Raw genomic sequence first — 15,874 nt, forward strand, 5'->3', positions numbered from 1 at the left:
GCACTGCCCATGGCAAAAATGACTGAGTCATTGTAGACTATAAGTAAATATGGTGGCAATTTGTGCCTTTCAAGTGTCATTCTGTCCTTTTCTCCCCTTCTGCCCAGGCAGTAAATGGAATCTGGTTTCCATCCATGACCAGTCCCCACTTGGAAGAAGAATTCAGTGCAAGAGATGACAGGAAAAAAGTGTGGCAGAATTAGAGATAGAGAAGCTATGTTTGGGTGAGTCACAGATGAGTTATGCTGCAGAAAGTTCCTGGCGGTGTTCCCAAAAATCACATTATTTGGACATGAGAGGTGGAGACAAACAAGCAGAGAGGGCAGCCAGACATCATCTCATGACCATGGAGAGCCCTGTCATAAGTGATGAAAATGATGGTGGTTACCAAGTGTGTGTGTGTGTTATCAGGTCAGGGTGGTGCCCTTGGCCTTGTAAGGTAGGGTTATCTGGGGTTATATATTTGATCCCAGCTTTGCCTGCAGGTCTACCAGCTGCTTTCTCTTCACCTGGCCTCTGTAAGTCTGGTTATACTTTGCATGCTGTTATCATAGTTTATTTTCCCATTGTCTAAACTAAACAGGTTTAAATGTGGTGTTATAAGGTCTCCTGGTCCTATTTAACACTTAGCTAACACTGGACTGGTGTACTTTGTATGGCTGTGGTAGGTTATCTACTAATCTAGAAGGTTACTGGTTCGATCCCTGGCTGCTACATGCCAAAGTGGGCAAGAGACTAAACCCCGAGTTGCTCCCATCTGAGTGTGAATGTTAGATAGAAAGCACTAAGATGTAGAAAAAATACTTGGGTGACTGAGACACGTTGTATTCAGCACTTTAAGTGCTTAAGTATTGTAGAAAAGCACTTCATAAGATCCAGTCCATTTACATGACCCAAAAGGATGTTGCAGAATCTCATTAAACACTCTTTTTCTCTGGTTACTGCAGGTGAATCATCATTTCATACAGTGAAGTCTGAGCTCACTTGTCATCTGAGTTGAACCCACTGGTAAATGATCTTTCTTTTTATAACAACTTATATTACAGAGTCAATTATATGGCAATTATATATTTCCATCAGTGGAAATTCTATATATGGTTTGGACAAAGAAAATAAGTTAGATTTTCATTTGCATAAGTATGGAGTGCAGTAAATTTTTAAAGAAAAGAAAGAAAAAGTATCAAGCTCTGAACCAACTCTTTGCATGTATATTAGTGCTGTGATGGGGGATGCAGAGATGTCTGTGTTTGGGGCGGCTGCCCAGTACCTAAGGAAGTCGGAGAAGGAACGTATGGAGGCCTCGACGCGTCCTTTTGACATTAAGAAGGAATGCTTTGTCCCTGATCCAGTAGAAGAGTTTGTGAAGGCAACCATCACCAGCCGAGATGGAGACAAGGTCACTGTAGAGACCCAGAATGGGAAGGTTAGTTCGTTGCTGTTTTTGGCATTTTGTTTGCACAGTGAGATTGCGGTTAAGTCAAATATAATCTTACTTAGCCTACCTTACATACTGTAGTGGTAGGCAATCGATTGCCTGGTCCACTTGATCGTTCAGTACACCACTCTGTACCATAAAACTAAATCTATCAGGTGATTTTGATGAACTGGAGCCACTCCAGTAACCAGGTCAGTTAGAGCAGCACAGGAAACACATTAGATGTGAGTGCATATGAGTGCATGTCTGGGAGAAAGTGATAATCTGAGTGTAAATCTATGAATGATTTAAAGTGTTGTCCTTAAGTGAGTGTCAGGACAAGTTCAAATGGAAGCCTGTCTACTAGTGCAATTAAAGTCTCCGCTCACAGCACAGAGCAGCTGAGTGATGAAGCGAGGTATTGCTGCCATCTGGCAATGACAGCCTGTGGTATGCACTGTAACACTACACAAGTAATGCTGACAATAACAGGGCAGAACAAGCAGGTAACACAGACAACAGGAGGTTAATGTTTGGTTTCATAACCCAAATCATCAAAACACATTCTATTTTCTTCCTTCCAGACTGTGACTGTCAAAGACTCGCAGATTCTGCAACAAAATCCTCCAAAGTTTGACAAGATTGAAGACATGGCCATGCTGACCTTCCTCCATGAACCAGCTGTGCTGTTTAATCTCAAAGAGCGTTATGCAGCATGGATGATCTATGTGAGTAGTTAGCAAGTCAAAAACAAGGGAAACCTGGTAAAACCTATTTGCAGTCATTTACATCTGGTGCTTTCACCAGATGAGGAGCAGCAAAATGTTCTGAAAAGAACAGGAATGAGATGGCATTGATTAAATCAGACACAGCATGAAACTGAAGAGATTGCGTATAAGTGGGTTGCAAAGAGGATAGCAGATGTGTAAGAACTGTAGGCAAGCAATAAGCGATCGGCTGGGGAACGTTGGCACGAAGATGACCTATGAACTGTGGTTAAGCTTGATATTGGGGGCTGCCAGAAATATTCAGAAGCTTCATTTTTTCTAACTTTAGCAAATACTGTATTCCATTAACTAGGAATGTACTTAAAATGTTAACATAGAAGCAAGAGCTTTCCCCCCCAAGCAGTCAAAGCCCTCAACTCACTACCACCAAAGGACTGATAAACACAAACACTTTTAAAAACACCTTACAATACTCACCAAAAAACTCAAAAACTTCCACAAATCTACTACAAACTAGGAACAATACGCTTATTTGTACACCTCAGTCACATAGTTACTGAACACATCTAAACTATACTATATTTGCACATTTTGCATCTTGCACGTCTTCGTCCTGTCTTGTGTACAATATCCTGACTCATAACTTGAACCTGGTATTCATTCCTACTGCACAATCATCTCACTTTACTATAATTGCACATGGCCACTTCATATTGCCTCTGTCCTGTCTTTGTTTATTGTGCATAGATATAGTTAGTAATAGTACTTTTTATCTCTTAACTTTACCCAAATTTAGTGAGTTATTACTTATTTGTAATTTCTAGTCTCATATCTGTTTTTAGATATGTTTTTTATATTCTTATAAATGCACCACGGGGGGCTTGGGGTGAAGTGGCATTTTAGTACACTGCATTGACAATAAAGACCTTGAATCTTGAATCTAGACACAACAATGTTCTAGGAGTTACCATCAAATGAGCGGCATGTCCAAAGCCTGAAGCAAATCCAAACAAAAAGTTTTAAATTAGAAATAGAAATGCATTTATGCCTTAACAGCAATGGTTTTCTTTATATTCTCAGACCTACTCTGGGTTGTTCTGTGTGACTGTCAATCCCTACAAGTGGCTGCCAGTCTACAATCAGGAGGTGGTTCTTGCCTACAGAGGAAAGAAGAGGAGTGAAGCACCTCCTCATATCTTCTCCATCTCTGACAATGCCTACCAGTACATGCTGGCAGGTACAGATGGATATTAATAGACACAGTTTGGTTTAAGTTTTGGGACATATACTGACATAACCTTTGCAAACGTACTTTTTTGCAGACCGTGAAAATCAGTCAATTCTGATCACGTATGTAAAGTCTTGGATACACAACACAACATTATTCTACAATATGGTGCATTTACGTATTGATGAGTGACTTTGCAATTACAGTGGAGAATCTGGTGCAGGAAAGACCGTCAACACAAAGCGAGTAATCCAGTATTTTGCAAGTATTGCGGCTGGAAGTGTTAAGAAGGACACAAATGTCAAGGACAAGGTAAGCAGTAAACTCTGTCTTAGGTCCAAGAGCTCATCAATGCAAATGCAAAGTACCTCAAACACTATGTTATCAAAACATGTTAGGCTTTTTAAAATTGTTCTTCAGGGTAACCATGGACAACAAGTAGAGAAATAGATATTCTAATTGACACTAACCAAAAGAATTTTTCACTTTTAACCAGGGTGACAGGCTTGGATTGCTTCTCATCAATGATGATGGCTTAAGACCTGCAAAGACTACAAACGTTTCTCCTGATTTCATATAATCTGCTAGCAGAGATTCTTAATTAAAAGAAAAAGAAAAAGAAAAAAGAGATAACCTCTAAATATTCACACATTTAACAACCACAGTGTTCCTTTATGACAGGGCACCCTGGAGGATCAAATTATCCAGGCTAACCCTGCTCTGGAGGCCTTTGGCAATGCCAAGACCATTAGGAATGACAACTCCTCCAGATTTGTGAGTGGCAAATATTTTAAAACTGAACCATGAGTATTGTGAATATTATGTTTCTATGGAATTAGTCAGTAAGAGGAAGGTTTTTAAATGCAAATATTATCTTTTCAGGGTAAATTTATCCGAATTCACTTTGATACCAGGGGAAAAGTAGCCTCTGCTGATATCGAAACATGTAAGAACAAACATTCTTTCAACACTTATATAATATTTATTTTGTCAAACAGTCACACAGTATATTTAACACAAATACCTTCTACTTCACGTTTGTCAGACCTTCTGGAGAAGTCTCGTGTGATCTTCCAGCTCAAGGCAGAGAGAGATTACCACATCTTCTACCAGATTCTGTCCAACAAAAAGCCTGAAATCTTGGGTTAGTGCATGGAACGGTATAAAAAAATATAAAACATAGGTTCTATATTGTCACATGCCCACCTTTATCACCTTTTTTCATTCATTCATGTGTCTTCCAGAGATGCTGCTGATCACCAATAATCCCTATGACTATGCCTTCATCTCACAGGGGGAAACCCAAGTGGCCTCCATTGATGACGCTGAGGAACTCATGGCAACAGATGTCAGGCTCTCACTTATTGCTATTTTATAACCTCTCATTTAATAAGTCCAGGTGTTGGTCTTATAGAGCACCGTAGAAGTTTTGGACCGATTACTTAAAGTGATATTTTCACTTTAAGGATGTTGAGACATTATTGTATGCTGTTCTACAGAGTGCCTTTGATGTATTGGGCTTTACGCAAGAGGAAAAGAACTCTGTGTACAAGCTGACTGGTGCCATCATGCACTATGGTAACATGAAATTCAAGCAGAAGCAGCGAGAGGAGCAGGCAGAGGCTGATGGCACTGAAGGTACAGTGTGGTTCTGTTTGGCACTTTGGCACAGAATCAAACCAATCAAAGTATTCTATTTTTTCTTCAGATGCTGACAAAGTTGCATATCTGATGGGCCTGAACTCTGCCGACCTCATCAAAGGTCTCTGTCACCCAAGAGTCAAAGTAGGAAACGAGTGGGTCACCAAAGGACAAAATGTGGCCCAGGTCAGAGAATAAGAGAAGGCATATTTCAATACAGTTATCTTTAAATGGTTAGATTTAGATTCAAAAATGAGGAATACACCCTCCTTGCTTTGTGGCTTCTTGTATGGTCCTTGTGTTCCCATTCCACAGGTGAACTATGCTGTTGGTGCTCTATCAAAAGCTGTTTATGAGAGGATGTTCCTGTGGATGGTAATGCGAATCAACCAGTCACTGGAGACCAGGCAGCCTCGCCAGTACTTCATAGGGGTGCTGGACATTGCCGGATTTGAAATCTTTGATGTGAGTAATCACAGTAAACTGCATCTCTCCCAACATAATATGTACAGAATGATTAAAATTGAATACATTTTCTTTCTTTCTTTCTTTACAGTTCAACACCTTTGAGCAGATGTGCATCAACTTCACCAATGAAAAACTGCAACAGTTTTTCAACCACCACATGTTTGTACTGGAGCAGGAAGAGTACAAGAAAGAGGGCATCGAATGGACTTTCATTGACTTTGGCATGGATCTGCAGGCCTGTATCGACCTGATTGAAAAGGTGAGACCCTGAACTATTACATGTTCAGCTCAAATATGGTATTTAAAAAAAAAACAAAACTCATATTTTGCCCTTTCACTCATAAATTGCAGCCCATGGGTATCATGTCCATCCTTGAAGAGGAGTGCATGTTCCCCAAAGCCAGTGATGCCACCTTTAAAGCTAAGCTCTATGACAACCACCTGGGAAAATCCAGCAACTTCCAGAAGCCCAGAGTTGTCAAAGGAAAACCAGAGGCTCATTTTGCCCTGGTTCACTACGCTGGAACTGTTGATTACAATATAAACAACTGGTTGGTGAAGAACAAGGATCCTCTGAATGAGACTGTTGTGGCATTGTACCAAAAGTCTACCCTCAAACTTCTTGCAACTCTGTTTGCAAATTATGCAGGAGCTGACTCAGGTACACCTGGCTGAATATCTAGTTTGAAGATATTTGTAGGGTTTCTTGTCTAGTACTAACAACACATATTTTCTCAACAGCTATGTCTGAAGCTGTCGAGGGAAAAAAAGAGAAGAAGAAAAAAGGATCCTCCTTTCAGACAGTGTCTGCTCTTCACAGGGTACTGCTTATGTTTTAGATTTTTTGGACTAAATGGTTTTTACATGCAACTATCATTAGTATTTCTAAATATCTGTTTTACCTCATTAAAGGAGAACCTGAACAAGCTGATGACCAACTTGAGGTCAACTCACCCTCACTTTGTACGCTGCATCATCCCCAACGAGACCAAGACTCCAGGGGCCATGGAGAACCCTCTGGTGATGCACCAGCTGCGCTGTAACGGTGTGCTGGAAGGCATCAGGATCTGCAGAAAGGGTTTCCCCAACAGGATCCTCTATGGAGATTTCAAGCAGAGGTATTACCTCATTAAGATCACAGGTTGGAAATGCTCCCACATGTGAGATACCCAGACCACAAGAAAAACAAACAATTTTTCATACTGTCTAAAATGTCTAATATATGAAATGGGATCTTGTTAGTGCTGTCAAGAACAATACTAGTGCTTGTGTAAAATATTTTACTGCAAAAATATTTACATTGACAGATATTGTGATATGCAGCCTAAATTAACAAAAAAAAATCCCAAAACAAAACTGTAAAAGATTGCTGGAAAGGGCACCATATAGGCTTTGACTGATAGGAGCTCATGAGTAACTGGTTAGATGAATTTTTTTTCACATTAAAGTATGTTTCATTTGTAATTTAAACCAACCCCAATGAGCCACAATCTTTACAGATGTATTTCTAAAATATCCATGGTAAGTCTTTGAAGATTGAAAAATTGAAAAACTCATTTAGTTTGGAGAAGCTAGGTGAGTTACCTAAGTTGCTAGCGTTAAGCTCTTTAGTGCAAACCCGTACTCAATTTCTTGAAAAACTATAAAGAAAAATGCTTCCAAATGAGCAATAATCATCATGTCGTCAAGTTTTCAAAAAGAATAAAAAGTTGAAAAGTATATGAGTACATTAAAAGCACAGATTTTCATACTTAAAAATATTTGAAAGTAGTAAATTTACCTAATACATTAAGAAATTCACATTCTGTTTTTCAGACATGTATAAAGACCTCTTGTTGACTCTCACACCAATTCAGAAAGAATCAGACATTCCATTATGAAATTACATGAGTTCAGAGTATTGAAGTTTTTGCTTTTACTAATTATGCAGTAAAATATTTTTATACAAGAAGAAATCTGATATATTAGACACCTTAGACTAGAGAATATGAAAAACACTCGTGTGCTTCATTCTACTTTCAGTAGGGGTATCTCAAAACTTTGATAGCATTTCCACTGCACTATAAGCACAAGTTTACATCATTTTCTAGATATCGCATCCTGAATCCTGCTGCCATTCCCGAAGGCCAGTTCATAGACAGTAGGAAAGGAGCAGAGAAACTTCTTGGGTCTTTGGATATTGATCACAACCAATACAAGTTTGGGCATACAAAGGTATCTTCTCAGGTGTTACTCATATCAGTAAAAATGTCCAAAAATAAAAACAGAATTTTGCAACCTTAAAACCCATTGCTGTTGTTAGGTGTTCTTCAAGGCTGGCTTGCTGGGTCTGCTTGAGGAGATGAGAGATGAGCGTCTTTCCAAAATCATCACAGCGATTCAAGCCAGATCCCGTGGTCTTTTGTCTCGCATTGAGTATCAGAAGATGGTGGAACGCAGGTATCTTCTACAGCTGGTACTGTCATTAAACATTCAGTAGTTATTGTTTTGTGATTTTATGCTTAACTGAATCCCTAATTTACTTGAAAAAACTTCTAGAGATGCTTTATTAGTAATCCAGTGGAACATACGTGCCTTCATGGGGGTTAAGAATTGGCCCTGGATGAAGCTTTTCTTCAAGATCAAACCTCTGCTGAGATCTGCTGAGGCAGAAAAGGAGATGGCCAACATGAAGGAAGAATTCCTAAAACTCAAAGAAGCTTATGCAAAATCTGAAGCTCGAAGAAAGGAACTAGAGGAGAAAATGGTGACTCTTCTCCAAGAGAAGAATGACCTGCAGCTCCAAGTTCAGGCAGTAAGAATGACACCATAGTTATATATTGTTTTAAATGTGTCATTAAAGTGAGCACTAACAAGAATTCTATTTGGTAGGAACAAGACAATCTATGTGATGCTGAAGAAAGATGTGAGGGGCTGATCAAGAGCAAGATTCAGCTGGAAGCCAAAATCAAAGAGCTGACAGAGAGGCTGGAGGATGAGGAGGAGATGAATGCAGAACTGACTGCTAAGAAGAGGAAGCTGGAGGACGAGTGCTCCGAGCTGAAGAAAGACATCGATGACTTAGAGTTAACTCTAGCTAAAGTGGAGAAAGAGAAGCATGCCACTGAGAACAAGGTATGACTAATTTGATATTTCTATTTCTGACAACAAGGGTATGAAAAAGAGTCATGTGTCTAAGCTGTGCACAGAATTTGTAATACCATCATTTACCTGCAACAGGTCAAGAACCTTGTTGAAGAGATGGCTGCTTTAGATGAGATCATTGCCAAGCTGACCAAGGAAAAGAAAGCTTTACAGGAAGCTCATCAGCAAACTCTGGACGACCTGCAGAGTGAGGAAGACAAAGTCAACACTCTGACCAAGGCCAAGGCTAAGCTGGAGCAGCAAGTGGATGATGTAAAATATAAACTTTTTGAAATTATGCTACTTAGATGACACTATATTGGGGATTAAGCTATTCAGAAATGCAATAATATTTCGTTTTGCCATAAGCTTGAAGGATCTCTTGAGCAAGAGAAAAAGATTCGAATGGACCTCGAGAGAGCTAAGAGGAAGCTAGAGGGAGATCTAAAGTTGACCCAGGAGTCTGTGATGGATCTTGAAAATGACAAGCAACAGCTGGAGGAGCGTCTGAAAAAGTAAGCATTCATCTCAACATTGTTCAGTCAGTATCATCACTGAATACCATGTACACTGTTTTGTTGCCTAACACTGACAAGAAAAAATGCTGCAGGAAAGACTTTGAAATCAGCCAGCTGAACAGCAAAGTTGAAGATGAACAGGCCATCATTATTCAACTGCAAAAGAAACTGAAAGAGCTACAGGTGACAAAATGTGCACTGTTTTTTGTCTTAACTGTATTTTTTAAAGTACTGACTCATTTCAACATGTTATTCTCACACCAGGCTCGTGTAGAGGAGCTGGAGGAAGAGCTCGAAGCAGAGAGAGCTGCTCGAGCCAAGGTGGAGAAGCAGAGAGCTGACCTGGCCAGAGAGCTGGAGGAGATCAGTGAGAGGTTGGAGGAGGCTGGAGGAGCCACAGCTGCCCAGATTGAGATGAACAAGAAGAGGGAGGCCGAGTTCCAGAAACTGCGCAGAGACCTCGAAGAGGCCACTCTGCACCACGAAGCCACTACTGCCACACTCAGGAAGAAACAAGCCGACAGTGTTGCTGAGCTGGGAGAGCAGATTGACAACCTGCAGAGAGTCAAGCAGAAACTGGAGAAGGAGAAGAGTGAGCTCAGACTGGAGCTGGATGATGTGGTCTCCAATATGGAACAAACTGTAAAGTCTAAGGTAAGTTTAAAAATGTGGTTGGTCACTTCAAATAACAGATTAACATCTAGACTGTCTGTGAACTGTTATATTTAGACTACACTGGAAAAGACCTGCAGAACTTTGGAGGATCAAATGAATGAATACAGGACCAAGTGTGATGAATATCAACGATCCCTTAGTGACTTAACCACTCAGAAAGCCAAGCTTCAAGCAGAGAATGGTTTGTATTATCCTGTGTTCACTTAAAATGTCATACGCATTTAATACAAAACAATGGAATATAATGAACTTGAACCTCTGCAGATGAGCTTTTAAGACAGATGGAAGAGAAAGAATCTCTCGTTTCTCAGCTGACTAGAGGAAAGAATTCCTATAACCAACAACTTGAAGATATAAAGAGACAGCTAGAAGAGGAAATAAAGGTATGCAAAACTAGTATAGATCCAAATAAATTAAAAATAAAAACCCAAGCTGCAAGATAATTGCCCCCATTATACACATATTATATATATATATATCCATCCAGGCCAAGAATGCATTAGCCCATGCAGTGCAGTCTTCTCGCCATGACTGTGACCTGCTCAGGGAGCAGTATGAGGAGGAGCAGGAAGCTAAAGCTGAACTGCAGCGTGGCATGTCCAAGGCCAACTCTGAGGTGGCTCAGTGGAGAACCAAGTATGAAACTGATGCCATCCAGAGGACTGAAGAACTAGAAGAGGCCAAGTAAGTTAAATACAAACAAGAATATTAATCTAAACTGTGAAATATGATAAAGAGCTCAAAAGAAGAACAGTAAAGATAGGACCACCTGCTTTAAGGCCTTTTTATACCTTTTTTGCTATCAAATGGTGGCATGGCATGTTGTGCACGTCCCAATTTTTACAACCTGCTGCGCGGGTACCATGGATGGGTTGAAGACACGAGTGTTTGATCTTCAGTGCCATTTCAATAATGTATCAGTACAGAAGCTCTGAGATTTCCAGATGATAGGTAGAGAAGGTATACGTGATAAGGCGAGACCTTCTGGAGGAAACTTTGAAAACAGTTGGAATTTTTTTGTAGCTTTTTTTTTTTCTCCAATACCAACGCTGGTGCAGAAGATTTTGCTGAGTGGCGACAGCTGTGATGACGATAATTACGTCTTCAATGTTTTGATTTGAGCCGTTTTGATCAAGGAGTTCAAGTAATGAGCATACACCCCAATGTCCACAGTGCACGTGGTGTCCTTTGCTGGGTGTCGTTGGCCCAGAATGACAGAAAAACAACAATACTAGTTGGTTATATTCGAAAGTTAAAAAATGCCGCGTACATAGTTGACTTCTTGTGGTCACCTGAACAAATGTAAAATCTAACATTTTCTGAAAGGAAAGTGTTGTTCCTGAAGCTCCCTTTCAGGCAAAAACAAAATAAAACAAGCTTCTAATATGTAATTGGAAGCAAGCATAAACATACGTACGTCTGCAAGCCTTCGATAGATTTTTATATCCATAGAAGGCTACAGAGTACAAATGTTCAATAACTAAATAATGGCCCAAAATATAAAAACAGTTGTGTTTCACTTTTAGAAAGAAGCTGGCTCAGCGTCTGCAGGACGCTGAGGAGGCTGTTGAAGCAGTGAATGCTAAATGCTCCTCTCTGGAGAAGACCAAACACAGGCTGCAGAATGAGATTGAAGATCTCATGGTGGATGTAGAGAGGTCTAATGCTGCTGCTGCTGCTCTGGACAAGAAGCAAAGAAACTTTGACAAAGTATTTTTCATATTTTATCGTTAAACTACTGCAAACACATTAATCATTAAAATCATGCTTTCTGTTCTTCATGTTGAACTATAAACCTGGCATGTCTGTGACAAATAACTACCTCTTGCTTTGTCAAAGAGTTGTTACAGTGCAGATACAGGGGAAACTATGGAGAGGTCAGTGATTTAAGCCTAAATTCATACCATTTCTATCTCAATGTCTATCTCAGATTCTTTCTGAGTGGAAACAGAAGTTTGAGGAGTGTCAGTGTGAGCTGGAGAGCTCCCAGAAGGAGGCCAGGTCTCTCAGCACTGAGCTCTTCAAACTGAAGAACTCTTATGAAGAGTCTCTTGAACATTTGGAGACCATGAAGAGAGAGAACAAGAATCTTCAGGGTAACTGAACGCACATTCACAACACATGCACACACACACATACAGGTACAAAAGAAAAGTACACTGAACACAACCACTTTCATACACAGAGGAAATCTCTGACCTCACTGAGCAACTTGGTGAGGGGGGAAAAACCATTCATGAGTTGGAGAAGGTCCGTAAGCAGCTGGAGCAAGAAAAGAGTGAGATTCAGTCTGCCCTTGAGGAAGCAGAGGTGCGACTAAAACCTAATATCCTCCAGTCTCTTATGTATATATATTTATAACTTTAAAAAGAACAGTTCAAAATGTGATTTCACGACCGTCTTAGGGTTCTCTTGAGCACGAGGAGGGCAAGATTCTAAGAGCTCAGCTTGAGTTCAACCAAATCAAGGCTGACATGGAGCGTAAACTGGCCGAGAAGGATGAAGAGATGGAGCAGAGCAAGAGAAACCTGCAGAGGACCATCGACACCCTGCAGAGCTCTCTTGAAGCTGAGACTCGCAGCAGGAATGAGGCTCTGCGGCTGAAGAAGAAAATGGAAGGAGACCTGAATGAGATGGAGATCCAGCTAAGCCAGGCCAACAGGCAGGCAGCCGAGGCCCAGAAACAGCTTAAGGCTGTTCATGCGCATCTGAAGGTAAACTAAAAAGTAATTATTTCTCATGTTTCTATTTCTGTAATGGATTATTTATAACCAGAGGATCAAACATTTTTCTAGGACACACAACTTCAGCTGGATGACTCTCTGCGAGCCAGTGATGATATGAAGGAAAACATTGTCATTGTTGAGCGACGCAACACCCTGCTTCAGGCTGAAGTGGAGGAGCTGAGAGCAGCTCTGGAGCAAACAGAGAGAAGCCGCAAACTTGCAGAGCAAGAGCTGCTGGATGTTACAGAGAGGGTGCAGCTACTGCACTCACAGGTGACATAGACAGAAAGGTTCATATTAAATTGCTGACCAAAGGTACTGCATATCATACGACATCATTTGTCTTTGTTTATTGTATGCAGAACACCAGCCTGATAAACCAAAAGAAGAAGCTGGAGGCTGATACATCCCAGCTTCAAACTGAAGTGGAGGAGGCAGTGCAGGAGTGCAGGAATGCAGAGGAGAAGGCCAAGAAGGCCATCACTGATGCTGCCATGATGGCAGAGGAGCTGAAGAAGGAGCAGGACACCAGCGCTCATCTGGAGCGAATGAAGAAGAACATGGAGCAAACCATCAAAGACCTGCAGCACCGCCTGGATGAAGCTGAGCAGATCGCCATGAAGGGAGGCAAGAAGCAGATTCAGAAGCTCGAGGCCAGGGTAAGCACTTCTTTTACATATCTGTGTTATTTCTGGGAAATTAAATTTTTCAATTCTTGAAAGAAATTCTTTGGAGAGTTATCTGTATTTCATGTCCCCAACCAGGTAAGGGAGCTTGAAAATGAGGTGGAAATGGAGCAGAAGAAAAGCAGTGATGCTGTGAAGGGGGTGCGTAAATATGAACGTCGCATCAAGGAACTCACCTACCAGGTTTGTGGAAACTATCAGCATCCTTTTCCCAGGTTGAATTAAGCATTTTTTGTAAGTTTGAAACCATCCATCCATTTATTTTCTTCACTACTTATCTGCTTTAGGGTTATGGGAGTGATTGACAGAGCCCTTACAGAGTAAACCCTAAACAGGTTGCCAGTCTTTCACAGGCCAAATGTGTAACCTTGTTTCTCATTTCCACAGACTGAAGAAGATCGCAAGAACATCGTGCGGCTTCAAGATCTAGTGGACAAGCTGCAGCTGAAAGTTAAAGCCTACAAAAGATCTGCAGAGGAGGCTGTAAGTGTGGTAATGTTTGAGGTGAAGTCTACACGTGGTGTCGTCTTCTGTCTCCAAATACTCAGGTTTGTTTCATTAACCTTAACAGGAAGAACAGGCCAATGTTCATCTTGGCAAGTTCCGCAAGATGCAGCATGAGCTGGAGGAGGCTGAAGAGAGAGCTGACATCGCTGAGTCTCAGGTCAACAAGCTTCGTGCCAAGAGCCGCGATGTCGGATCCAAGGTTTGACACATGCACTTTGCAGCATCTGACCCTGACACGTGCTGCCCTCTAGTGGCTGCATTTAACTCTTTTGCTGCTCTGCTGTTCGTTCTTTAGCACAGATAGAGTATGTGTTCTGTCAGTTGATATCACTTTGTAATTATATATATATATAGTTGCTTTGTTGCACTAAAGCTGCACTAATCTGGAGCCCTGACAGCTGTTTCTCTTCTTCTTTTCCAACCTCCCCCGGCTGCTACAGAAAGGGTTTGATGAGGAGTGAAGCTTTGGAGTCAACAGAAACCCCTTTGTCTGCTGTGTGTTATAGATCCCCTCAACTATCACTATTTACAACCTGCAGTGCTAATAAAATCTCATTAAGCTGTTGCACAACATTGTATTCGTTCTGTTTTTCTCAAAGTGGGTTCATGACAAATTGTACAAGACTTGAATGACCTCTAACACATGCAATATAATGCAGTAGTACATTAACTGGTAGTTAAAAACATAAAATTGTAGATATACCTATTAATGGTGAAAATGCAGCTACAATGTTCTAGATGCTAAAAAATATTGATGTCAAATACATTTGAAGGTGTCCTCCCTTCACTTGCATTTACAGTAAATAAGTATCTTAGAAGTAGATTATAACATAAACCATGAGTCAGGTATGGGATAGTGGCTGGTAGTTAACACATTTAGGTTTCATGACACATCCCAGTTGGATTCTAGACACAGGCCCATCCACAAGGCTTCACAAGCTACTGTAGATAGATATATGATAAATGATAAATGGGAGAATTGCTTCGGGTCAGTCCAACAGCTGAAAGCACCTGGGTGTGGTTGGGGATGGGTTAATCTCGACTTCTCAGCTTTGTTGTCTGCATTTGTAATTGTACACTGGATTAGAGCACACCAGTGTACAATTACAAATGCAGACAAGTGTTCAGTTAAATCTATAATAGTGAAAGTGACCAGACCATGCTGAGGGGAATACACCATGAACAATAATCACTTTTAATAAAATGCGATAAGGAGAGGCTTCAGAACAGATTCTGTCAGCGCTGTGAAAACAAGGAAACAGCAGTTGTCTACACTCGCAAAATATTGGCTATTGCAATAGCATTAAAAGCAAGTAATGTAGGTCTGTAGTTCTTTACTGGAAAGCTTTATGTCACGCTAACACATGTGCTATGGTGTAAAATCCAAAGCACTGGCATATATCAAGCTCTAGGCCTAAATGGGAAAATTAGAAGTCGAGTGAAGAAGTAGGAAAGAATAGAAAAGTTAAATAGTGAGATAGTGATGATAAATAAAAGAGGCGAGAGAAAAAACAAAATTCATGTTCTTAAAATAGAGGTCAAGAAAGCCCAAGAGCCTGGACCTCAAGGTCAAACATAAACCAGTGCTCATACTTGGACCTACTGTAATACTGCCTGTAATCACTTGCAGCTGGTCAGTGAATCCTTGCCCAGGTCTGTCTGTTCCAAAGGCCTGGGGAGAATTCCAGAGGATTAACAAGCAAACATCGACAGAAAGATAAACACAATGGGATGCAATACAAACTGCATGTCAGGATCTTCATGCTTAATCTAGCAGGTTCGACTCTGTTGGTTTATTTACTTTTTAATCAATTAATGTATTTTTTTTTTACAGTGTCTTGAACATAATATTTGAAAATGCAGCTGTTTCTGATCCCTAATAGTTGCAATGGTGTAGAGGCACCATTGCTTTTATCATTTACAGAAACTGCTAATCTTACCTGTCTAGAGCTTTGCCTTGGTGCTGCTGTCAGGTCTTAGTGGTTGTTGTTTCCGCTGGAGACTAAATATTGATATGAGGCAGGAGAGGAGGAGGGAGGAGAGGGAGGCCCCAGAATCCCTTTGTGTGAAATTTAGGGAGCCCTTTGTCTTCTCTTATTACATCCCATATCTTTAACTCCTTGTTTGGGCTCACAGGTACAGAAGTTTGTCTATGAGCTA

The 15,874-nt window shown here is 40.7% G+C and overlaps 1 protein-coding gene across 1 annotated transcript; it reads left to right on the forward strand.

Annotated features, from left to right (window-relative positions):
* The first annotated feature begins 1,222 nt into the window (after positions 1-1,222).
* LOC113010940 (myosin-7-like) lies at positions 1,223-14,279 on the forward strand. Its single transcript, XM_026150237.2, has 37 exons — positions 1,223-1,423; positions 1,999-2,142; positions 3,223-3,379; positions 3,465-3,492; positions 3,577-3,682; positions 4,052-4,144; positions 4,253-4,316; positions 4,416-4,514; positions 4,615-4,718; positions 4,870-5,008; positions 5,079-5,197; positions 5,327-5,476; positions 5,568-5,738; positions 5,831-6,140; positions 6,221-6,300; positions 6,392-6,597; positions 7,570-7,693; positions 7,782-7,918; positions 8,018-8,273; positions 8,351-8,593; positions 8,699-8,875; positions 8,972-9,117; positions 9,213-9,303; positions 9,385-9,774; positions 9,850-9,976; positions 10,060-10,178; positions 10,283-10,479; positions 11,322-11,505; positions 11,726-11,891; positions 11,981-12,105; positions 12,201-12,509; positions 12,591-12,794; positions 12,884-13,180; positions 13,286-13,390; positions 13,595-13,690; positions 13,779-13,913; positions 14,155-14,279. The coding sequence occupies exons 1-37, from the start codon at positions 1,223-1,225 to the stop codon at positions 14,173-14,175; spliced, it is 5,820 nt and encodes a 1,939-aa protein (XP_026006022.2). The 3' UTR covers positions 14,176-14,279.
* Positions 14,280-15,874: the final 1,595 nt, after the last annotated feature.

Source organism: Astatotilapia calliptera, chromosome 18, assembly GCF_964374335.1.
Source record: "Astatotilapia calliptera chromosome 18, fAstCal68.1, whole genome shotgun sequence".
In the NCBI taxonomy this organism is placed as follows: domain Eukaryota; kingdom Metazoa; phylum Chordata; class Actinopteri; order Cichliformes; family Cichlidae; genus Astatotilapia; species Astatotilapia calliptera.

What these genes read in the sequence shown, in the direction of transcription:
- LOC113010940 (XM_026150237.2), top strand. Translation starts at nt 1,223, where the DNA reads ATGGGGGATGCAGAGATGTCTGTGTTTGGGGCGGCTGCCCAGTACCTA. An exon ending in TAGAGACCCAGAATGGGAAG is followed by an intron (nt 1,424 to 1,998) that starts GTTAGTTCGTTG and finishes TCTTCCTTCCAG; the next exon opens with ACTGTGACTGTCAAAGACTC. An exon ending in AATCAGTCAATTCTGATCAC is followed by an intron (nt 3,493 to 3,576) that starts GTATGTAAAGTC and finishes TTGCAATTACAG; the next exon opens with TGGAGAATCTGGTGCAGGAA.